This window comes from Lotus japonicus, chromosome 6, assembly GCF_012489685.1.
Source record: "Lotus japonicus ecotype B-129 chromosome 6, LjGifu_v1.2".
Taxonomy (NCBI): Eukaryota; Viridiplantae; Streptophyta; class Magnoliopsida; order Fabales; family Fabaceae; genus Lotus; species Lotus japonicus.
Genome location: NC_080046.1, coordinates 24,410,215 through 24,436,679, shown reverse-complemented (window position 1 = coordinate 24,436,679; position 26,465 = coordinate 24,410,215). Strand labels below are relative to the sequence as shown.

Sequence of the window (26,465 nt, the reverse complement as noted above, 5' to 3'; positions counted from 1 at the left end):
CGATGCTTGTTGATGACTTGTCCCTTGAATCATCTGGTCATGTCGCGCCCTTCCTTGATTTGGTTGTTAGCAACAACCTAGGAGCATATCTTTCAAGTGTATGGAGATATGGCTTTGTGAGAATCTTAGTCGATGACAATCCTTGATTCTTCTCCATGGATCTTTACTCTACACTTGTTAAGGTGTTAGTATTCATAGATTATGCTCTAATACCAATTGAGATAATCAAAAGTAGCACAATAAAGAGGGGTTTGAATTGTGCCATAAAAAAACTTGGTTTTTCGAACAGTTAAAAGCATTGGTATCGTTTTGTGCAGCAGATAAGTGAGTATAGATAAAGAATCAAGGGACACCATTATTTTAATCCTGGTTCACCCCCAAAATGATAGGGCTACATCTAGTCCTCGGCTATACCAAGATTTCATTATGCCAGTGTCAAGCACTTCTCCTTACAAGTACTATCGTTCATGCCTCTTTAGACATTGTTGAGTATTCTTTTGCCACTGCCTCTCCAGACATAACAAGTATTCTTTTGGCACTGTCTCTCCAGGCATTACAAGTATTCTTAAGACTTTTCCTTACAAGTATTTTCAGGACTTCTCCTTACAAAGTATTAAACAAGACTTCTGCTTAAACGATCTATTACAAGATCGTCTACTTCTACAAGGTTTTCTTCTTCTAAGAGTGATGGTAGAAACATTTCATTCCATGAATCATAAAGTATTAAGGATAAGATATGACTCTGAGAGTATACTTTATGTTCTATTACATGAGAGATTAAGTAATGGAAAATAATGAGAATTCTCTCATCTTGAAGCAGATGTCAATGACAGACTCTTCTGATTATGAGTGATGATGAAATTTTGTATATATATTGGAGGATAGCTCAAAGATAAAGAATGGACAAGGAATTTTGTATATTAAACTCTATTTTTACAATGAAAAGATAAATTGCACCTGCCAAGAATTGATTCATAGACCTAAGCATTTCAACTCATATTTCTCCTAGCTCTTAACATTTGAGCTATCATTCGAGGACAAAAACACTTATACTTTTCTAATTTATTAAAATAAATACTTCATAAAATATCACATGTAAGTGAACTAAAATGTGAAAAATGGTGCCAACAAATTCCTGATTTTTTAGTATTTAGTTGGTAGATAATTGTACTGATGAAGTATTTAGTCAAGGGTAAATCTTTATGGGCAATTAGATAATTGTTATTCTCACCCATTTCTCATCTAGTTCACCCTTCTTAAAATGGTGAGAAGATAAAAATGTCATTAATGAAAAAGCAAAACTACTAAAATGTCATTAGTGAAAGAAAAAAAATAACAACTCCACCCCATCCTCTCTCCTCTTCCTCTTCCTTCCTTCACGAACACCACTCATCTTCATTTCATCTTCATTCTATCCTTATCTCATCTTCATTCTATTTTCAAACTCATCTCCATCTTCTCCTCTCTCATTTTTTTTTTCTATCAATGTAGCTCATTTCCATTTGTCCATCATCGTCGCTATTACAGTTGTCCTTTTCATATTTTTTTTCTATTATTGGAAAAATTATTTGCTTAGAAAAATTTAACTATTCAGATCTCAACGCATCGAAGAGACCAAATCTATATGGTGGAAATAATCTAGCGGGTAATAATAGACATATTGAAAAATTGCCGTTATTATGGGTCCAAATATACGAATGTCGATCAGTACTATTTATCTGACCACTAATTCTAAGATTTAAAGACGCGTGTCACAAAAGATACTGTCAATAGCCTGAAACGACACTCATTACACGTTGTCTTGTGCCCTTGAAAGCAACTCGTGATATATTTTATTTTTTAAAAATTGCCTATCACTAACCTCGTGATCATATGACAATGACAATCGATTTTGTGTCAAGCACTCAAGGCTCTCCTCCCCAGAGGCTCGGACACGAACACAACTTACACAAGGGGTGTGGTATAGATTTGTGTGTCTCTCTATTGGGAAATTATTTTTTCCCCTCACTTCTTTTAAAGTTTAGGTTCTAACATATTGTAGTCTAGATGAATTAAACACCACTTGATTTTGAAAATTAAATTAGGTTAGATGAATTTGAAATAAATTGGTTTATTATCTATGAAATAAGGATTAATATGATAAAGCTTGATTCCCCTTATTAAGGTTTTGGGTTCGAGTCTTGTGGATGGAGAACACTCCAGTTGAAAAAGTTAGTCACACTATAATGTAGATATTCCTCACTCAAAGAGGATTATCTCTGAAGAATGACACTTGTCTTAAAAAAAATTCTTTCATTTTTAGTAAATAATTAATTGTCTTTTTTTAAAATGTTACTTAAATAAATACTAGTATGGATAGCATAAATGATACTTGATGAATTAAAATTTCTCAAGTTTTGTGTTCAAATCTTACCGGTAACTAGATACCAATAAATAAATAAAATTTTGAAATTTAAACATATCGTAATTTTTAAGGGTCGTCTAAATGACGCATGTTGGTTACTAATAACACACAACTCAATGAACCAATAATTTTTTTTATAAATAAATAAAATATAAAAATTTTAACTCACTTATCTTCAATGTGATTAGAGAATGAGTTATTTAACCCAAATTTTCTCATGAGTTATTTAGGCAACCCTAATTTTTTAAAATTCTAATTTGAAACCATCAAATTGCTTTACGGTTTTGTTTTATTTACACTACACATGCTTAATTTTATTTTCACCTACTTAATTGTATATCTCCTTTTTTTTCACTTCCTTGGTAGTTTGTGAATTAAAGTTTATTGAGCTCTTTACCATCCTTCGTCAATCTCTATATATGCCAGGTCCTTGAGCACAAGTGCACAACCATTCACCACCATAGTTGAAATCCATATCTTCACTAGCCAAAAATAGTGTGATCACCGAACTCACCAAGCAAGGCCATGTCGAAGGTGGTTTGTGTCACTGGAGCCAGCGGCGCCATCGGATCATGGGTGGTTAAGCTCCTCCTCGACCGTGGCTACACCGTCCACGCCACCGTCCAAGATCTCAGTAACAATCAAACGCCTTACTTCTTTCTTACATAAACAAGAGAGTTTCATTCACAGCATTTTTCTCACACCCCATTTTCATGCATATGGTATAAAAGGAAGATAATTCTCTTCTTTTTGTCCTAATTACATGGGATGTAAGTTCTCTGTTCTCACTCCCTTGTAACAACATGCAGTTGAAATTCAAGGGTAGGATAATAATATATAAATTATAAGGGAAACATTGACTATAACATTAAAAATAACAATAAAAATCAGCATTAGCATAAATTTATCAATTAACTTTGTGGCGATAATGTTGTGACGTGTTGCGTTGCCCTTTGCAGAGGATGAAAAAGAGACCAAACATCTGGAGGCAATGGAAGGAGCTAAGGGCCGTCTCCGCCTCTTCGAGATGGACCTTCTTGACACCAACTCCATCGCCACCACCGTGAAGGGTTGTAATGGCGTCATACACCTTGCCTGTCCTAATGTCATTGGCCAAGTCACAGATCCAGAGGTTAAAAAAATTAAATTTTCATCACAAGAAAAAACTTGAGTGTAGTGGGAAATTGGTCTACGAAAATGTTGGTCATTGCTACGCAGTAATGTAGATAAAGTTAGTTTTCATGACGACATTCTTATCTTAAAAAAACTAATTTGACCGACATCGTAAACAATTAAAAATGATCAACGGACATGTTTTAAGTTCAAAGACGAGCTTGCTGATGTCAAACACTTATGAGTACCAATTTCATGGTCACTAGAAAAACTAATTGATACGAGAAAAAATAAAGAAAATAAGAAATTGAGTGTGAAAAAATAAAGTAAAAGGATAGAAATTGAGACATGTGGGTGTGCACGTGCAGAAACAAATATTGGAACCGGCAATAAAAGGGACAGTAAATGTTCTGAAGGCGGAGAAGGAAGCAGGGGCGGAGCGGGTGGTGGCGACTTCGTCTATCTCCGCCATCACGCCGAGTCCGAATTGGCCAGCTGATAAGATCAAGGGAGAGGACTGTTGGACGGATCTTGAATACTGCAAGGAAAAGGGGGTGAGTTTTTTTTTCCTTTTCTTTTTTTAATGTGTTTTTAATTAATTGACAATATCCTGCTCCTGAGATATTCTTAGTTCTTACCCCTAGATAGATGAAAATTTATTTCTCTTTTTAACGGTTTTCTTTGTCTTTTTCTCTGTTCTTTTCAGTACATGCATAATTTCACTGTGATATTTCTGAGTCAAATAATTTTTTTCCATCTAAAAGTTAAATTTTATTTGATCCTTTAAAAAAATAGATTAACTTAGTGGTGGCGGTTAGGGTGCAAGTGTATTATAGGTCTTGCACCATATAAGAGCACATTTGGCCTGTTATAATAGGTAAGATTACCTGCTGAGAAAAAAAAAATATAGCATCTAATTACAAAAATACCCTCCTCTAAACTCAGATCTCCTTCCTGTAAGCTATGTAGATTTTCCTCCAATTTTTTTTTTAAATAATCAATCATCACGGATCGTGGAGTGGAGATAGCTAGATACTCAACCCCCTCACTCCCACTGCCACCACCACACGTAACTTCCACCACTGATGTGAATCACACACACCATTCACCAAACCAATTTAATAATGTTTGGTCTTAATCTCAAACCAAAATTCTCCACCACCACTGATTCCAATACTGGAATGGGTATACTACTAGTCTTGTTCCCTCAAGACAAATCCACCACCACCAACAAATTGACCTCTCTTTCAGACTTTCACCATCAAAATCCCCTCCAAAACACAATCCGCCATTTCCATTTGTGTCATCCTCTTCACCACCCTCCTCCTCTTTACTATCTCCACCATTCCCACCACCACCACCCCACCTTCTTCCTCTTCCACTACACGGCGACGCTACTCTCTTCTCTAGAAACTCACTTTCGCCCTTCAAAAAATGGGCATTCTGTACAGAAGAGGCACCAGAGCATGTCTGATCTCCTCATCTACCACGTCCCCGATGAAACCCCAATCGAGGATTTCCGCCTCTTCCTCCGCCTCCTCCACCGCTCCTCCCTCACCGCCTCAACCGATGTCATTGGCCTCCGCTGGACCTGGAAAAGAAATCCTCCATGACCCTGGCTGATGGCGAGTGGCGACGAGCTTTCTACGAGCGACACAGCGGTTCGACGGCGGCGACGGCGAGATTGATGGTGGCTTACCTCTGGTGCTCCAACACCTCTCTCTATATCTCTCTCTCTCTCTCGTTCTGTATCTTGATCTTGTTGCTATGCTCGCGGTGGCTGCGAATGGAAATCCCATATCTAAAGTTGCTGAGGGAGGAATGAAGGAAGTTGCAAAGGGCTTTTGTGTCATTAAATTATTAAATTTAAAATATAATCAAAAAATATTTTACCGGATAATCAAGTTTCCCTTTACCTCAGTGACACGTGTTGTGATGGTATTGGCCCTCAGAGGTATGGCACCGGTGCAATACCTAATGAGTATTGCTAGGTATTGCACCTTATCCTCCACCTAATTTATTTCTTAAAAAGTTAAGTGCTTTTTGTAGTAGTTTAAACCGTTATTAATGTATTTTGTGACGGTTAAAATTAGAACTAATACATAAAAACTGTCATAAAATGAACAATAATAATTTTTTTTGAACGTTAAAATGAACAATAATGATCAATTTCACGTATTTTACTATTGTTGGGACAAAAGCTATAAATATTTTTTAGCGGTTTAAATCAAATTCACCTCTATTTAATAGATTAAAATCATATTTAACCCAATATTTTTTAATTGTCAATTAAAGAAACAATTAATAAAATGAAATAGACTAAAAAAAATTCATAATCAGGTTACATTGTAAACTACTTGCGGCACTTATGTTTGTGACGGTTTAAGACCACCGCAATTTATATTTTATCAATTTTTTCATTTTGTGGCAGTCTAATAAAGTTGCTGCAAAGTAAGTGTCTTGATGTGTTTTATATATTAGTGCTGAAAGGGAAAAAATTTAAAAAACTTCATCAACCATTCATTACCGTGCCTGTCTTATTCAACAACTGAATTATTGTAGTTCCATTTCTTTAAAATAAATGCCTGAATTTCCATTTCTTTGTAACACGTGGAGAAGTTATTAGTCACAGACTGAAATTGAAGTTATCTTTTTTTTTTTTTGGTCAATAAATTGAAGTTATCTAAATTGTCTTTTCTTGGAAGAACATTGTTTTCAACCGTCCAAGCTAATTTAAGTGGGCCATATATATTCTTTTGTTGTTAGTGGTTATACTTTTTGTTTTGGATAAACATGGTGGGTCTAGTTGATTTGAGCCATTATTATTTTGTTGGGCCAGTTATACTATCCCATTGCGAAGACACTAGCTGAAAAAGCAGGCTGGGAATTTGCAAAGGAAACAGGCTTCGATGTGGTGATGATAAATCCTGGCACTGCCTTGGGCTCTCTTATTTCCCCAAGAATCAATTCCAGCATGGTTGTGCTTGCTGGCGTTCTCAAAGGTAAATGGGCTAAATTCATTAGCATCTCTAGCTTGTAGTTTTTTCTTGTTTGTTTTATATTCCCTTTGAAAATAATGACTAATTATCCCACTATCTGACGTGAGAGTTATGTTGGTGAACAAATTGTAAATACTTTTATAAGCGACCTATGATATCGGAAGCATACTCTAACCGGTGGTGGTTGCTAGAACCAAACCCACCCAAATTTTGTTGTCATTAATCAAAAAATATCAAATGTTATGCGTAACCTTTAAAAAGGAAAACTTAGCACTACTAAGCTCGTGTTATGTGTGAGTTCCCGGAAGGGGCAGACCCACTTTATGGATATAATATAAATAATCCCACCTTTTATTTTGCATAAGGCTCGAACCGTTGACCTCAAAATCACATGTGAATAACATTATAGTGAGGGTCACCCTCGAACGTAATTCGAAAACAAATATACTTGTTAACTTTTTCTCAATGTATTTTTTATTCTCTGTCTATGATGCCTTTCTTTACATATTTTCTCATTTTTTGTTGGACATTGTTACAGGTGATAAAGAGACATATGAGGACTTCTTTATGGGAATGGCTCACTTTAAAGATATTGCCTTGGCCCATATTTTGGCATTTGAGAACAAGAAGGCAGCTGGAAGGCACTTATGTGTGGAAGCTATTCGTCACTATAGTGATTTTGTGGCAATAGTTGCTGACTTATACCCTGAATATAATGTGGTTAGGTGAGTATTCTACTAAACAATTGTACATAACACTTGAACAACTAGTACATTTTTTGATAATAAAATTAATATGTAATTTGAAATATATAATAAAAACATATTTATTTTTCTTTTGCTTATAGGGTGACAAAGGATACCCAACCAGAGTTGTTGAGAGCAAATAATGCATCCAAGAAGCTGATTGATTTAGGTCTAAACTTCACACCTGCTGAACAAATTATCAAGGATGCAGTGGAATGTTTGAAAAGCAAGGGTTATGTCTAACTTATCTGCTTTTAGATGTGGTGATGGTGTTAATTGCGCACCCTTCTATCCTAGTTTCACTCATTGTTCGTGCCATTGTCTTCTTTTGATTTTACTTTTAGTTGTGTGCTTATAACTATCAAGTAAAATAAGGGTGCATTTGTATCAACATTTGAACACAGTTCTTATGTATGGGCAATTGTGTTGTGGTTATCAATGGATGAGCGGCTTCATCTTTCACTACTCAAATTTCACCTTATAAGCATATTATTTAAAGGGAATTGTTATTCAGACCCCTCATCTATTCAGACCCAAGGAAATTCTAGAATCTCAAAAATACCTCTTTCGAACGCACTCTAAGAGAGCGTGTTGTCAGGGCCGTGTACAGACATTTTGGGCCTAAAGTAAAAATTTTAAAGGGGCTTTATTTTTTAACAAGAATTTTAAAGAGAACTACAGAAGTAAACAATAGAACTGGAAACGAGATAGAGATGAAAGGCGCGTGTGTGGTTGTAAGCTTTTAGAGTTTAGAAGATCAATTAATTCCAAACCTTTAAGATTCAAGAGAATAGAGATGAGGGGAAAGAGATGAGGAGTTTTTTTTAACCAGGAGGAGCAGAAGCCTAAATGTTTGTAGTCTAAACCAGGGAGAAATGAAAGATTGAGAGAGAATTGGAATAAATTAAGGAATAAAATAAATTTATATATTAGGATAAATAAATATTTTAAATTATATTAATGATGATATTGAATAGTTTTATAAGAGATGATATTGATGTAACTTATTTTAAAAAAAAATTATGTTACTTCCCTTTTTACTTGGCTAATTTTTAGGGAAGATGAATGATTTTTATTTATTTTATTTTGATCCACTATAAGTCCTTATTTCTGGTAGGTATTTCTAATGAATCCTATATACTGTATATCAATCAATCATTCAGTTCTATTTGTAATTTCCAACCTGACAACATTGCAATTACTAATTATTTGTGTTTTTTTTTTCAATCCAACACATAAGCTCACTGTTTGGCCGTTTCATTTATAACTAAAACAAAATTTGGGCCTAATTTTTTTTTGTTTTTTGGGGCCTTAGGCAGCTGCCTTTATGGCCTAAAGGCCCCCACGACCCTGCGTGTTGTCGCACTTTTTGAAGGGCGATGAAGACGCATCGTGGACATGCGTTGTTGACGCTCGTAGAAGGTGCGATAAATTAGTACCATCAGGTTTTATCGCACCTTCTGATTGCGGTTGTCACGCATGTTAATAGTGCATTGTTGACGCACGTTCAATGTGCGACATTTAACAGAAACTTGACAGACAGTAACAACAACATAAACTAAAACAGAAACACAACTAAAACAGAAACTTAACAGACAAACAGTAACAGAAACATGAACTCAAACAGATAATGGCAATGTTAAAATATACTAATATTACAATGTTACATTACAACAACAACCGCAATTTGCAATTCGACTATTACAACAGCGAGATCTACGATTTCATCACTCTACGGTATGTTTTCCACAAATCTGGCCATGCGATCCAGGTATGCTTGCTCTCAACCACGAGCTTCAACTGTACAATGATAGCGTCTTTGTGGATTAATCACCGGCAAAGGAAAGTCACTTGATATATGCGCCTATAAAATGATGATTTATATTGTTAAGTACCTTATAATCTTATGTAATGTCAATTTATACTAAATGTAATAATGAAAAGTACATTCACCCAATGGTTGTTGTTGAGAAAGAGCAAACATATAATATGGTGCTCTGACGGATGTGGCACTAGACCGGTGAGAGGAAGGTATCTGGAGCACCCCTTAGCTGACAAGGTCATGAACAGAAATCTGGTACATCGTAGCAACAATGTGGCCCATATCAGGCACGCTTAACCACTTGTCCATTGTTACAATCTCCTTCGGAGCAAGATGCAAGGCTTGTAGTACCTGATTGCAATGTTTGTTTGTGGTATACAAATCAAGGTAAATTGCCCTGCATGATGTAAGCTCGTTTATCATTTCGTGTCGAACTTCATGCTAGTTATTTTCCCCCTTACCCATCAAGGAAGAAATGCATCTATATCCACAATTCCCATCATCGGCAACATTCACAATGTCAATTACATGTTGACGGAGGAATTCGGGCACTTCATGAATGTAGTTGGCCGAGTAAACTTTGGGTTTAGGGGCCGATGGGGGGAGCCCAGGCGAGTTGATTGCCATCCTCTTGCTTTTCTTCTTTGGTGCAGATTGTTTCGGTGTTAAGCTCTTCCGCTTTGTTGAGCGGGTTTTAGGCACCTTACTGTTAGGAAGGGTTGAGTTGCTCTTTTAGTGATTGAAATAGATTATCAACATGCTCCCACTTTGAAGGAAGACGTCTGGTTGAACCCTTAAGTTCACCAGGCCGGCCCTTGGTAGGCAACTTGTTTGGAGGAGGATACAAAGAAGTCTGATCTTGGTATGCAATCTGTCGAAGCCTCTCTTTGATAGCTTGTATCCTCAGAACATTAGCCTCTTCAAACATCTTCGGAATGACCTCCAACTCTGTTGTAATGCTCAATCCCATAACAGGTTGGGATTCATCAGGTGCAGCTGTTGTTGTAAGCCTCCTCCAATGTTAGTCCACTGCCATCAATGGAATAGAAGCCATCATACCAAACTGACATGAACAAGGGAGGTTGTACGTCCACCTGATAGTACAACCGCATTTTCCAACACGCACTTTCTCCTTTGAGACTAAACCACACAAGTTGTCATACAACTTCTCCTTGAATGTATGCTCCCTGATGAATATACTTGCCTGAAAATCAGCATTAATCTTTGTATGTTGGAGAAGTGTGCACTTATGTATAGCTGCCCAAGCCGCACACTTGCCACTTTTGCTATCTTTGATGCACGCTTTGAGTTTTGCATGTGCACCTTCAACCCTGTGTAAAGGAATAACATTAATACATACTTAATGAATACCATACATTAATACATACTTCACAAACTTATGCTTAACCGACAACCAAGTATCCTTGACGTATTGCATGAACTCAGAGTGCTCCCCAGTTAGCGCACGCAAGAAGTGCATACTAGCATTAAACTCCTCCGCTGATTCAGAATACATGAATTTATTCCATGCGTCCCCGACATCATCCCACACCTCCTTCAGTTGGATAGCAAGCTTGCAATTTGCCTTCACACACTTAGCAATATGGAATTGGCATAGTAAGTGAGTACTTGTAGGGAATGTGGCTTCAACTGTGTTCATCAAAGCAGTCTCTCTGTCAGTAACCATGACTTTAGGCATATCCTCCTCCCTAAGTATCAACCCCCTCAGCTTTTGAAGCGCCCATGTAACTTCAGGTTCACGCTCATTGCACATGTAGCCAAACCCGATGGTGTGTGTGAATCCAACTGAAGTCATACCAACCATCTCCAAAAGCGATATCCTATACTTGTTGGTCTTGTACGTGCTATCAAGCAAGACAATAGTAGGAAATTGGTTGAACAACTGGATGGAAACTGGATGTGCCCAGAATAAGGAGCGGATCATAATGGAACCCTCTTCAGATCTGGACCAGTGCGTGTACCTCTCTTCCTCCAACAACCTCATCAAGTGTTGGATCTCTATCAACGCCACTCTTGGCCCTCAGGTGTGCCATCCGCTCATTGTAGACTTGTCGTATGGTAGTCAGATTTTGAGGGTTGGCACTCTTCGATGCCAGTAGCATGTTACCTGGCTTGACTTTATTTCCAACCATTTTACCCACCATCTCCTTTTCTTCACTTGTAAGGCGACCGACATAGGCATGGCCAAGCAGATTCTCAGCGGGCTTATGGTTGTGGTCTCCACATACAACAGTCAACCTCCACAAACCATCTTCTGATGTGCGTCTCTCCTTGAGCCTAAACGGAGAATCACATTTCTTGGTTCCTGTCTCCTTCTGCTTCAACTCAGACTTGTACGGTTTGTACTTGCCACCCAACTCGCACCTCAATATAGCCAACTGTCTACTTTTACTCCACGACCCTTGCTCCCGCAATCAGACCTTCTTATAATGATCACAAAGCCTAATTGCTTTCCTACAGCTTTAACTCAATCCATAAGCTCATCCCGAGTAGCAAAAACCTACATACATTCACACATATAAGTATCACGTATAAATTCAGGACAATTCAAATTTACTCATGAGTGAAGGTATATGAAAATACCCTGTCTGTGATAAATTTCTTAGTGTAGTTTGTGGTAGGCAGATCATCTCTAACATTCACGTTGGTTAACTGTCTTTCTTCCACATTTTTTTCAGGCACCTTTTCTCCAGGCATATCCACTTCATATGATTTAGAGAGACTCATTCTGAAATGAACCAAATACACAAACGGTTTACTGGTTCTGAACTGCAAATAATCACACTATGAACATGCGTCTGCGTCGCACTATAACAGTGCGACGTACACGTTGTTATAAACTGCGTTAGAGATGCCCTTAAGGAGTACGTCTCTGACGCACTCAGCAATGGTGTTTCAAACGCCCTTATAAAGCGCTTTTGTAACGCACGTTTAAAATGCGACGGATCTGAATCGGGAAATGCTATAGTTACCTTTACGGACGACAGAAAATAGTAGCGGAGCGGAGGCCGTGCGGCGACGAAAACGGTAGCGTCAGTGGTGGTAGCCGACGACGACGAAAACGGTGGCGTCGGTGTGGTGACCGGCGACAGGAGCAGAGGAGAGGTTGATGGTGGTTGCTATAATGGGTTTGGAAGTTTGTAGTGGAGGGGGGGGGGGGTTGAAGAAGCCACGAGAAAGAAGGTGGGGAGGGAGGGAGGGGTATTTTGAAAAAAAAATCATTAAGGGTATTTTTTACAATTTACACAATTAGGGGGATCTGAATAGATGTGGGGGGTTCTGAATAACAATTCCATTATTTAAAGTCTTTGATTAGATTTTTATACTAACTGTGTAGAGGCTGTTTATTCTGAATTTTGATGAACAAATAAATTCGTGAATAATTTGAGGATTGAATTTATATTCTTTTTGGGCTCTTTTTAATGGAGATTTAAGTGTCAAATTTTATGAACTTCAATGGAGAACAATGTGAAAGAACTCTTAGAAACTTGTTTATATTAAAGATTATAGGATTCAGAAGATGAAGTAAAAGAAGAAAACAAGTAAATAAAAGTGAAGGTTAAATATTGCATTGAAATCAAAAGATGAGAATCACCACATACTTAGATCTTTAAGTTAGTTTTTTGAAATTTAGAGCAATAGAGTGAACCTATCTAAATGATATCAATGAATTTGTAGACTAAGTACCCTAACCAAAATAACAATGACAAACTAACTACATTACAACACATATCTCAATAACTGTCTTCGAACACTTCTACCTGATAACTTAATTTCCCGCTTCTCTTTAAAATATTTTTTTTTCGATACATCGGAAAACACTCTCTTTCAAATATTTTGATTTCAAATACTTTGAATTAAGTTTGAAGTTATTTTCTTAAGTGTAATTCAGGTTCCCTTTAGTACAAATGTCCTGCACGATGCTGGGACAATAGGTTCGACAATCACTTAACAGTAAAACAGAACTTAAACCAGAAACAACAACACACAAGAATTGTTAACCCAGTTCAGTGAAAACTTTCACCTACGTCTGGAGGGTTTGCACCCAAAGAAAGGAAATCCACTATCTCAAGATTCAGGAATTACAGACACTCATGAACACAACAGTTCATAGTTCACTTCCTAATCTACCCAGTGTATTTCTACTTAGAATCTCAACCTAAGTATGAGAGCCCCTCTCACTTTCTCTCAATCACTGCCACAGTGATTGGTGAACACAATAAACAATCAGAGTTTGAATGCAATTAAACACACAGAACCCTACTTTGCTTTATAGAATCAGTGAGCAAAGAGGATTCACAACTAACAAAGGACAAAACACAATCACAAATCCTAAAACACTTGATCTCTCTCTCTCTTAGCTTCGGTAGTCTTCATGTTTTAGGTCTTCATCCTTTTATAGACTTCAGCAGCGGTAGCATGGGCTCTAGGGTTAGCATGGGCTGAAGTAACAGATTGCAGCAACAACAATTCAAAACGCAATCTTGATAGATTTTGTTTACTAATTGCACAAGTAAAGATAGAAACCAATCTTTTAACAAAGATTGTTTCAACAAATAACAACCCATAAATAAAACTCTTCTGAAATAGCTACTTGATCCCCAAGTGACACGTAAAACATATCTGCAACAAATCTTCAGAGGGCCCACAACAGAAACTCAAGCTGAGGACTGATGCCCTAGCTTCACGGAATCAGATGCCACGGCATCTGCTTCGACAATCGGTTGTTTTAACAAAATGCAAGGCAACATGTACCAACAATCTTCCCCTTTGTCAAATTTTGTCTAAAACAACACACAACCTGAGAGGATAAAAATAGAGAATCAATTCTCCCCCTTAAGCATAGCTCCCCCTCAAATGATGCAGCCATACCAACAACTAGCATAGTTGGAACATTACACTTAGCAGCAAAAACACACAAACAAAAGTACTACCCATCCTTAGCATATGATGACTTCACAGTTGATGAGCTTGAACTTCAACAAACCAGAAAACACTATCAGAAGTTACTTGCACATAAAACTAAGCTAGCCACATAAAACCAGAAGATGCAACTTGAAACAATCATAGCCATTGTCTTGAACTTGTCTTCAAATTAAACCAGACCAAAGCTAACACTAGCAAAACACACATAGTCTTCACAGAAGCAACTTCACAGTAGTAACATAGGTCTTCACAAAAGTAGCACAAAATATTACAGACCATAGCAGATAGAATTTTAGGAACCCAATTCACAGCACCAATCCTGTTAAGGATTGCATACTTCACACTGAGATTTCCAGTGGACAACAATCTCTTGCTGGGCCACTTCTTCACATAACCAGCAGTAAGTTCCTTGGCAACATCATCCATGGACACTTCTTCATCAGCAAATTCAATAGCACTTCTTCCAAGTGCTTGATTGATCACAGCAGGTGAGAACACAAAACATTCACCCCTCACAAAAACCTTCCTGAATTCATCACTCTCAGGCAGTTCAACATCCATAGAGAGGTTCACCAAGAACTCTCTCACAAGCTTCTCATAGAACCTTCCAACATTCTGGATAGTCTTCATCAGACCTGCTTTCTCAATAAGTGCAAAAACATCTCTGCATTCAAGAACATCAGGGCCAACTTCCCTTTCCTTGGTCATTCTTCTCTTACAAACAAACTTCCACTTCTGTACATTCTGTTCCAAGTGAAAAGACACTCTATCAATAGGAACTGCAGGAACATTTGAGGAATACGCTTACCAAAAAACTTCTTCTTCTCAGAGGGTCGGATGTCCTGGACATCGGCTTCAGCATCTGACTCAGAGTCTTCAACATCAACTGAAATATTCCTTTTCTTCTTCTCACTTGGAGTCTTGACAGTCTTTTGCTTTCCCTTATCCTTCACACTTGCTTGTCTAGATTTGTAGGTTACAGGAGATGACTTGGATCTCTTTGGTGGAGTAGGCGTGACTTCAGGAGTAGAGACCCTTCTTTTTCTTTTCATCCTGGTAGCAATGCTATCAGGAATGGACTTAACCAGGGGCACATCATCAGAATCATCATCAGAGATGTCCTAAACAGGGGCTGGAGTCTGGGTTGGCTCTGCATAATTGGTATCCTAAAAATTGCCATTCTTTGGATCAGCGTCCTTCGAAGAAGACGATACGGAGATATCAGGCTTATTAGCCTTGCCTGAATCTTCAAGAGAAGTGGACTCCTTTCCAGAATTTTCTTGATCAGAAATTTCCTGAGACACAGATGTCTCAACATCGGGCACAACATCATGAGGCGATTTCACAAGAGAGTCTTCAGCATTGATTTCCTCTTCATCAGTAACATCCTCACAGAGAGGGACATTGGTGGGCTCTTTGTTCTGAACCTTGGACATGTAGGTCTTTCTTGCTGGGTATCTTGTCTTCGTCTTCCCAAGAGCTTTCTTTGACACAGAAGATGGTTGGGAAGAACCACTCTTCAAACCCATGCATTTAACTCCTTTAGCAGTTCTTTCAATCTTTTCCTTGACAGAGTCATTCTTTCTTGAACTTTGAGACATGATGAAATGAGAGCAAACACAAATAGAGCACAGAACGATGAAGAAGAATTGAAAATGAGAGATAATGAGTCTTGAAGAAAATAGATGAACAAACGGTTGAGAGAACACAATTTGCCCGTTGGAGGTAGTTATAGGACAAGTGAACCATAAAGCAACCTTCTCTCTGCTGATGTCACAACGACAGTTAATGATGACCAAAAATAAACTAGTCGTTGACACATTAGGGTGCCTGCTCTGATGCCAATTGTAATTCAGGTTCCCTGTAGTACAAATGTCCTGCACGATGCTAGGACAATAGGTTCGACAATCACTTAACAATAAAACAGAACTTAAACCAGAAACAACAACACACAAGAATTATTAACCCAGTTCAGTGAAAACTTTCACCTTCGTCTGGAGGGTTTGCACCCAAAGAAAGGAAATCCACTATCTTAAGATTCAGGAATTACAGACACTCATGAACACAACAGTTCATAGTTCACTTCCTAATCTACCCAGTGTATTTCTACTTAGAATCTCAACCTAAGTATGAGAGCCCTTCTCACTTTCTCTCAATCACTGCCACAGTGATTGGTGAACACAATAAACAATCAGAGTTTGAATGCAATCAAACACACAGAACCCTACTTTGCTTTATAGAATCAGTGAGCAAAGAGGATTCACAACTAACAAATGACAAAACACAATCACAAATCCTAAAACACTTGATCTCTTTCTCTTAGCTTCGGTGGTCTTCATGTTTTAGGTCTTCATCCTTTTATAGACTTCAGCAGCGGTAGCATAGGCTCTAGGGTTAGCATGGGCTGAAGTAACAAATTGCAGCAACAGCAATTCAAAACGCAATCTTGATAGATTTTGTTTACTTATTGCACAAGTAAAGATAGAAATCAACCTTTTAACAAAGATTGTTTCAACAAATAACAACCCATAAATAAAACCTTACTTTGCTTTATAGAATCAGTGAGCAAAGAGGATTCACAACTAACAAATGACAAAACACAATCACAAATCCTAAAACACTTGATCTCTAATAAGATATTGAAAATGAAATTTTTTTTAAAGTGAAAAAGGATTTTATGAAGACAACTTGATCTTGAAAAGAAATTTAAAAGACTCAATTTTATTTTAGATGAATTTGTAATTTCAGAATTTAAATTGGTTTAGGTATCTATGAAATTAGGATTAACATTGGTAAAATTCTTTCATTTTTACTTAAATAATTAGTTCGTAGGTTTTTCCAATTTGCTAGATTTTGAGGGTTTCTTAACTTTTTCTGCTTGCACCTCCAGCACCTTCTCAGAAGGTTTCCAATTTCCTTTTGGTCCAGCATCATCTTCATCCAGATTATCATTAATTTCATTTTCTTTTGTTGTTAGTGGTTATATTTTTTAGTTTTGGACAACATTATGGTGGGTCTAGTTGATTTGAACCATTATTATTTTGTTGGGCCAGTTATACGAACCATTGCGAAGACACTAGCTGAAAAAGCAGGCTGGGATTTTGCAAAGGAAACGGGCTTCGATCTGGTGATGATAAATCCTGGCATGGCCTTGGGCTCTCTTATTTCCCCAAGAATTAATGCAAGTATGGAGTGCTTGCTGGCGTTCTCAAAGGTAATCATGATACTTAATGCTTAATTAACATAAATAATATTTGTTCAATAAGTAAATGGGCTAAAGTATCAGCATCTCTAGCTAGTACTTTTTTAATTCCTTTAGAGATAATGTTTAATTTTCTCGCTATCAATAGACATGAGAGTTGTGTTTGCGAGCGGTTTGTATGTATCTTTGTAAGTGGCTAATTGTGTCAGAAGCATACTGTGACCCTAGAGCCGAACTCACCAATAATTTTTTGTCAGGAAAAAAATAAAATGTAGTTCATAACCTTAAAAATGACAAACCTAGAGCTACAAAGCACCCGCAATGTGCGAGCTCTACGAGAGGACACACCCACATTGTGAATCTAATTAAAGCAATTTTTTTACCTTACATTTTTGCAAGAGACAGATTCAACGACTTGAACTTTTGACCTTAGGCTCTAGTGTCCTTGTTCCGACCGATCCAAAAGGCTAAATGGTCGAATATCATCTCATGTGCCTAAAGATTTCGCAACTAAGTGAGCACCATATGGGCAGACAGGATGAATTAGTTAAGGAACCTCCTGTTCCAGCTAAGGCCGATCCGCTGTACGACGACACACTTACTAACAACCACACAAGGCTCCCTAAGGGAAACCACGATCTCAAAAGTCCTTTCATAAGACTTCCTAACGAATATCATAAGCAATTACGACAGACTTCGAGCCTATAAATACAGGTGTATTTGTTTAATTACATTTGCATGACTCATTATGCTAAACTCTAATTCTTCCTAGACTTTGAGATTCGGTTTTTCCTTTCACACTAACTTGAGCGCTAGAGTGTCTTCTGCTGGTAAACCTCTCACCGTGTCAATGCAACTCCTCCATGACAGTGAAATCAATCAAGGCTACACAAACCACCACCGGAAGCAAGGAGATCCAAGTAATTTTATTTCGAAAGAACAATTTCTTTATTCCTGCAAATGATACAACAACTTGTGGTGGAGTTGTTCGTGACCATGAGGGCATGTTTAATTCTAGTGGGGTTCTTTGTTGTTGGGGAAAAGGCACAACTTGATTTAGACAGTACGATAGAGCGAGGAAACATGAATAAACCACACAGAAAAACTTTGGTCACGCAGTTCGGTCAAATTGCCTACCTATGCGGCTATAGAGTAGGTATAGCTCCTTCAATTGATTCTCAATAATCAATTATGTTTACAATAGCAGTTTCTCTCAAATGCCCAATTGTTGTGTACCTCGCGCACCGCCAAATTGCGGCACACTTGCTCACCACCCACTTGCGGCGCACTCCGCACACATCTGGTACACACTAGCACACTTTTAGATTTAGGGACCTTATCTATTTATAGTGGATTCTATTGATCTCTATTTTACAATTAAATCCTAATAAATCTTATAACAATCCCTTAAAACCTTTTACAATCCACATTAAATCAAATTCTAATAAACTGAATATTTGCCTCAAAATAAAATTTGTGGGCCCCAAATTTTTCTAATGAGCCAATTCCCAACAATTGTTAAACTAGAAAAGTTGCTAGGTTATTCAGGCTTAACTCTAGAAAATTGTACATGGCATTAGGAAGGTTAAATCTTAGGGTTCTCTATGATATTAATTGAGTCAGTTCTGAATTGCCAATCAAATTCATGGATTAAAAAGTGGCAAATTCCAGCTCTAATGCTTATTTGGTTAGAGAGATCAACGTCCTGATAGACAAGAATTCACATATTCATTGAAGGCTTATTTATAAAGAGACTAATTCTATAAATTCGTTCGCAACTTGCTTACACGGATGAAGATATATGTAAATGATGGACTCAAAGTTTGTTTTGGGATTATAGCCCCTTTGATATTAGGCTTAATTGCACTTTTGGTCCCCCAACTTTGACTTTCTTGCGAAAATCGTCCTCAAACTTCAAAATTAGCAAAAAGTATTCCTGAAGTTAACACCCAATTGCAAAATTGGTCTTCTATTAAATTCCGTCTGAAAACTAACAGAAAATTCTGAACTCCACCTTTCCCATTGGAGCAAATTTGGTCCCTAACAAATCAATTTAGCAATTTTCATCCCTTACTATGAGAAACTACAGCAGTTTTGGTCCCTTATCCAAAATCTTCCAATATTTAACGGTTTTTCTGGAAAAGAAAAAAGTTAATGAAAAATAAACCCATCAAATATTCATCATCTTCATCACCTACCTCATCATCATCATCAAAGAAAAACCCAAGAACCTTCATCATCATTGTTTTCTTCATCATTCATCATCATCTTCCCCAAATTTCATCCCACTAATCTTCACTAAACCCCCAAAATTTTCTTTTCTCCCCCAAAATCTTCTCTTCTTTCCCGCAACTCCAACCCCAGCCCCCATTAAACCCAACCCCAATTTAGCCACTCTAGCCCCCATTAAACCTACCCCTAACTCAAGATCTCAAAACCCAACAAAATCCCAATCACAAATCTCAAAACCCAACCTACAACCTTGAGATCGAGATTGATAGAGTGATGGAGGGAGAAACTTTTACAATCCACATTAAATCAAATTCTAATAAACTGAATATTTTCCTCAAAATAAAATTTTTGGGCCCAAAATTTTTCTAATGAGCCAATTCCCAACAATTGTTAAACTAGAAAAGTTGCTTGGTTATTGTGGCTAAACTCTAGAAAATTGTACATGGCATTAGGAAGGTTAAATCTTAGGGTTCTCTATGATATTAATTGAGTCACTTCTGAATTGCCAATCAAATTCATGGATTAAAAAGTGGCAAATTCCAGCTCTAATGCTTATTTGGTTAGAGAGATCAACGTCCTGATAAACAAGAATTCTCATATTCATTGAAGGCTTATTTATAAAGATACTAATTCTATAAATTCGTTCGCAACTTGCCTACACGGATGAAGATATATGTAAATGATGGACTCAAAGTTTGTTTTGGGATTATAGCCCCTTTGATATTAGGCTTAATTGCACTTTTGGTCCCCCAACTTTGACTTTCTTGTGAAAATCATCCTCAAACTTCAAAATTAGCAAAAAGTATCCCTGAAGTTAACACCCAATTGCAAAATTGGTCTTCTATTGAAATCCGTCTGAACACTAACAGAATATTCCGAACTCCACCTTTCCCATTGGAGCAAATTTGGTCCCTAACAAATCAATTTAGCAATTTTCATCCCTTACTTTGAGAAACTACAGCAGTTTTGGTCCCTTATCCAAAATCTTCCAATATTTAACGGTTTTTCTGGAAAAGAAAAAAGTTAATGAAAAATAAACCCATCAAATATTCATCATCTTCATCACCTACCTCATCATCATCATCAAAGAAAAACCCAAGAACCTTCATCATCATTGTTTTCTTCATCATTCATCATCATCTTCCCCAAATTTCTTCCCACTTATCTTCACTAAACCCCCAAAATTTTCTTTTCTCCCCCAAAATCTTCTCTTCTTTCCCGCAACTCCAACCCCAGCCCCCATTAAACCCAACCCCATTTTAGCCACTCTAGCCCCCATTAAACCTAGCCCCAACTCAAGATCTCAAAACCCAACAAAATCTCAATCACAAATCTCAAAACCCAACCCACAACCTTGAGATCGAGATCGATAGAGGGAGGGAAGGAGAAACTTTTACAATCCACATTAAATCAAATTCTAATAAACTGAATATTTTCCTCAAAATAAAATTTTTGGGCCCCAATTTTTTCTAATGAGCCAATTCCCAACAATTGTTAAACTAGAAAAGTAGCTTGGTTATTCAGGCTTAACTCTAGAAAATTGTACATGGCATTAGGAAGGTTAAATCTTAGGGTTCTCTATGATATTAATTGAGTCAGTTCTGAATTGCCAATCAAATTCATGGATTAAAAAGTGGCAAATTCCAGCTCTAATGCTTATTTGGTTAGAGAGATCAACGTCCTGATAAACAAGAATTCTCATATTCATTGAAGGCTTATTTATAAAGAGACTAATTCTATAAATTCGTTCGCAACTTGCTTACATGGATGAAGATATATGTAAATGAAGGACTCCAAGTTTGTTTTGGGATTATAGCCCCTTTGATATTAGGCTTAATTGCACTTTTGGTCCCTCAACTTTGACTTTCTTGCGAAAATCATCCTCAAACTTCAAAATTAGCAAAAAGTATCCCTGAAGTTAACACCCATTTGCAAAATTGATCTTCTATTAAATTCCGTCTGAAAACTAACAGAAAATTCTTAACTCCACCTTTCCCATTGGAGCAATGTTGGTTCCTAACAAATCAATTTAGCAATTTTCATCCTTTACTTTGAGAAACTACAGCAGCTTTGGTCCCTTATTCAAAATCTTCCAATATTTAAGGGTTTTTCTGGAAAAGAAAAAAGTTAATGAAAAATAAACCCATCAAATATTCATCATCTTCATCACCTACCTCATCATCATCATCAAAGAAAAACCCAAGAACCTTCATCATCATTGTTTTCTTCATCATTCATCATCATCTTCCCCAAATTTCTTCCCACTTATCTTCACTAAACCCCCAAAATTTTCTTTTCTCCCCCAAAATCTTCTCTTCTTTCCCGCAACTCCAACCCCAGCCCCCATTAAACCCAACCCCTATTTAGCCACTCTAGCCCCCATTAAACCTAGCCCCAACTCTTGATCTCAAAACCCAACAAAATCCCAAACACAAATCTCAAAACCCAACCCACAACCTTGAGATCGAGATCGATAGAGGGAGGGAGGGAGAAACTTTTACAATTTACATTAAATCAAATTCTAATAAGCTGAATATTTTCCTCAAAATAAAATTTTTTGGGCCCAAAATTTTTCTAATGAGCCAATTCCCAACAATTGTTAAACTAGAAAAGTTGCTTGGTTATTCAGGCTTAACTCTAGAAAATTGTACATGGCATTAGGAAGGTTAAATCTTAGGGTTCTCTATGATATTAATTGAGTCAGTTTGAATTGCCAATCAAATTCATGGATTAAAAAGTGGCAAATTCCAGCTCTAATGCTTATTTGGTTAGAGAGATCAACGTCCTGATAAACAAGAATTCTCATATTCATTGAAGGCTTATTTATAAAGAGACTAATTCTATAAATTCGTTCGCAACTTGCCTACACGGATGAAGATATATGTAAATGATGGACTCAAAGTTTGTTTTGGGATTATAGCCCCTTTGATATTAGGCTTAATTGCACTTTTGGTCCCCCAACTTTGACTTTCTTGCGAAAATCATCCTCAAACTTCAAAATTAGCAAAAAGTATCCTGAAGTTAACACCCAATTGCAAAATTGGTCTTCTGTTAAAATCCGTCTGAAAACTAACAGAATATTCCGAACTCCACCTTTCCCATTGGATCAAATTTGGTCCCTAACTAGTCAATTTAGTAATTTTCATCCCTTACTTTGAGAAACTACAGCAGTTTTGGTCCCTTATCCAAAACCTTCCAATATTTAACGGTTTTTCTGGAAAAGAAAAAAGTTAATGAAAAAGAAACCCATCAAATATTCATCATCTTCATCACCTACCTCATCATCATCTTCAAAGAAAAACCCAAGAACCTTCATCATCATTGTTTTCTTTATCATTCATCATCATCTTCCCCAAATTTCTTCCGACTTATCTTCACTAAACCCCCAATATTTTCTTTTCTCCCCCAAAATCTTCTCTTCTTTCCCGCAACCCCAACCCCAGCCCCCATTAAACCCAGCCCCAATTTAGCCACTCTAGCCCCCATTAAACCTAGCCCCAACTGATCAAGATCTCAAAACCCAACAAAATCCCAATCACAAATCTCAAAACCCAACCCACAACCTTGAGATCGAGATCGATAGAGTGAGGGAGGGAGAAACTTGGAACCCAGATCTCTACAGCTTGGAAATAGATCCGGACTCAATGCTTTATTTTTTTCATCTTTTCTTTTCTTCACATTAATAGTAGATCTGATTGATTTTTTTCTTGTTGTTTTCCTTGGGTTTAGGTATTGTGGATTGGTTAGAGTCAGGTGGTGGTTGATCACTGCAATTCTGGGTAAGATATGAAGTTTGGGTTTTGCAGCAGCACCATTTGTAGAAGCTCGACGGTGTTCCCATGGGGAGAGCACGTCACGATCAGAGCCAAGGTGGGAATGAATTTAATTTTAGTAGTTACAAATTTTCTGGGTTTGTATTGATGAAGATGGAGAAAGTGAGGAATAAGGAGGGAGGAGGAGTGGTACTTATAGAGTGGAGGACTAAAAATGCAATTGACTAAATGTTATTTAATTAAAAAATTATTTTTTTCAGTTAAAATTAATTTAGAAATGTCATGTCATCATTTTCAGTTTGATTTCAGACGGAATTTAACGGAAGACAAATTTTGCAATCGGGTGTATACTTCAGGGATACTTTTTGCTAATTTTGAAGTTTGAGAACGATTTTCACATGAAGGCTAAAGTTAGGGGACCAAAAGTGCAATTTAGCCTTGATATTAATAAAAAAAAAACTTTGAAGTGGATCCGTCACTGCATATAATCACTCTTTTTTTTAGTCATATACAAAGGGCCCTGAACCTACCAACCCAACATGATCAAGCTGTATTCCCTGATCATAAGTGACCCGGGTCACTTTTCCGGTTTTCCCTCAATTCTAATATGGTGACTACCTTGGATAAACGATTTGTTCCACGTTACAGCTTTTCATTTGAAGTCGATTGAATTCTATCCATGCATGCATTAACTAAGTCTAATTGCATGTTTGAAAAAGTAGCTTTAAAATGATTAAAAGCTCTTCCTAAACGTAATGTCTTCATCACCAAGTGTTTTTCTATACGTTTCCAAGTCCTAAAGTTCAACTATGGCAGCTACGTGAGATTTTTTGCGCAACTTGTGCGTTGAATTAAAGTACTCCAAAAAACTGTACTCCTATTAAATGCAACAATGTTTAAAACTTTGTCAACGGTGCAGCACATTCACTTAAATCTGCCATAAGTGAGATCACATTGATCTTATTTATCCAGTAGTACTTCCTTTCCTTTTTATATATAGTCATATGATTTTTGAAGTTATAATTCTATCATCTAAAGTGGAGAGCTAGATTTGGCACCCCACTCATTAGAAATGTCATCCCACTTTCGGAAACTTAGTTTTCGAAATATTTCGGAAATAAGGTTTCTGAAGTATTTTTTCACTCAAAAGTGAGATGTTACATGTATTTTGCACTACAAATCATGAATTAATTTCGGAATATAAGATTTTGAAATAATTCGGAACCCAAAAATCCAAAAATTGGGGGTGTGAAATCTAAGGGTTGGGGTTCCAAATCCAGCTCTCTCTAAAATGCTTTCATATTATTCTATTATATAAAGTGCACTGATCATGTTCTAGATTCAAATTGAAGTATTTACAAATTCACTACAGAAAACCGGATGTTATAGAATATAGATTCAATAGCTTTAAACTAGATTAGTTAATCTAAACACGTACACTAATTTATTTAAAGGGCTACCTCCAAAATAGAAGGTTGTCTAAATGACCCATGATAAAAATTAGGTTAAATCACCCATATCTATGTGTACCAATCATATTATAACATGTGTCTTTATATTATCTACCTCACTTAATTAAACTTTCTTATTTTACATTTTTATAATATTTATTTTATTGAATAATGTAATTGCAAAATAAACTTATCAATTTCGATAATAACATAGGCAAAGGCTACGGTACAACAGCTGTTAAGTCTTGTATTAGTACATGACAAGTTTTTAACCATTGATATAATATTAAAATATTGGATGGCTGAGATCAAATGAATGAAATTACTGAGATACCCTTCAATCCTAATTCTTTCATTCTCTTCTTCTGGAACACTTTACCCACTTTCTCCCTGCTTCACACGACACTTAACCAGAAAACTAAACCACATGAACCAAGCCCACACCAATACATCAATGGAAAACCGAGAATCCCTTGAGTTGATGCATCTCCAGAAATTGATTGCTCAACAAAATCATTATATATGAGGTAAAAATGAATTTTCATGTATTAATAGGAAGTTTTGAAAGCACCACCTCTTGAAACCCAGATTCAGAAAAATTATCTCACTAACAACAAAAACAGAAATCAAAATGTGTATTGTGAAGTAGCAATGAATTTGAGTAGGAACAACAAGAACTATGTTTCATTTGGTTATGATTCACCACCTTCTCATTCTTCTCGTTACACTTACACCCACATTTTATGAAAAAATTTCACAGTCCCATACGCACTTGTTTACCACCACAATCAATTGCTATTCCTGATTTGTGCAGATCTTCTTCTCTTGGTCTCTGTGTAGTGATCTTTATGTGCTAGTAGCTGCTGGGGAAGGGAGTTTTTTCAGAGTGAGGGGTGGTTCCTCGTGGGTGCGTGCGTGAGTTTGGATGCTTTTATTTGCCTCGTCCTCACTCTGTTCTGTTTTCTTTTATGGTTCCAAGTTTTTTCTCTTTACTTTTTTTTTGTTGTTGGTACAATTCTCTTTACTTTTATACACCTCTATTTTAATTTATATAATTTGGCATTTAAAAAAAAACATAAGAATCTGTTGGTATTCAACTTCAGATGCTTGGAAGAGGGGGAGGAGGAAGGAGATGACATAAGTTGTAATTTGAAAACAATTTAGGGGTAAATTTGTCAAATGTAGGTGATGCAACCATACACCACTTGTAAGGCTTATGCACCCTAGCCTTTGCCAATAACATATGACTCCTTTTCTAAAAACACAAAAATCCCTAATTCCCATTTTCTGTCATGCTTTCTTCTCAGTACCTCTTCTCCTCTGAGCAACAACCTCGTAGGCGAGAATTCCCCCACCCACTCTTTATATATGTCACTAGATTCTGGTATTTCTCAGGCCGGTATTAACTTATGCTTTGACTGCTACCATTCTTATATCACACCTCTAGTATTTCTCAGGCTGCTCTCATTTTACCTCCACCAAATTAAAGTTTCATTAATCCGTAAAAATTGAATAATGATTAAAGGGGTTTTTGTCTCTTATAATATATAGTCCGATGTCAAAACACCATGCTCATCAACCTCGGCAAGGTTGTTGCTGGCCAGAACTCAACAATAAGAGCGTAGAAGAATTAGGGATTTTCTATTTTTTTTTTTAGAAAATTAAAGGAGTTTTATGTTATTATCTAAATTAATAGGTTTATTTTACAATTAAAGTATTTAATAAAATAAATATTACAAAAATGTAAAATAAAAAATTTTAATTAAGTGAGGTGGA

General features: G+C 36.8%; 2 protein-coding genes across 2 annotated transcripts; one reads left to right on the top strand and one right to left on the bottom strand.

Moving 5' to 3' along the window:
• The first annotated feature begins 2,846 nt into the window (after window positions 1–2,846).
• On the top strand, window positions 2,847–7,724 carry LOC130725924 (cinnamoyl-CoA reductase 2-like). The gene is made up of 6 exons (XM_057577117.1): window positions 2,847–3,038; window positions 3,364–3,536; window positions 3,886–4,071; window positions 6,357–6,519; window positions 7,055–7,241; window positions 7,364–7,724. Exons 1-6 carry the CDS (start codon window positions 2,930–2,932, stop codon window positions 7,503–7,505), a joined length of 960 nt encoding a protein of 319 aa, XP_057433100.1. The 5' UTR covers window positions 2,847–2,929; the 3' UTR covers window positions 7,506–7,724.
• Window positions 7,725–9,793: 2,069 nt separating this feature from the next.
• LOC130725144 (uncharacterized) lies at window positions 9,794–15,083 on the bottom strand. Its single transcript, XM_057576397.1, has 5 exons — window positions 14,840–15,083; window positions 11,067–11,506; window positions 10,473–10,987; window positions 10,179–10,415; window positions 9,794–10,094 (listed from the first exon to the last, which is right to left on the bottom strand). The coding sequence occupies exons 1-5, from the start codon at window positions 15,081–15,083 to the stop codon at window positions 9,794–9,796; spliced, it is 1,737 nt and encodes a 578-aa protein (XP_057432380.1).
• Window positions 15,084–26,465: the final 11,382 nt, after the last annotated feature.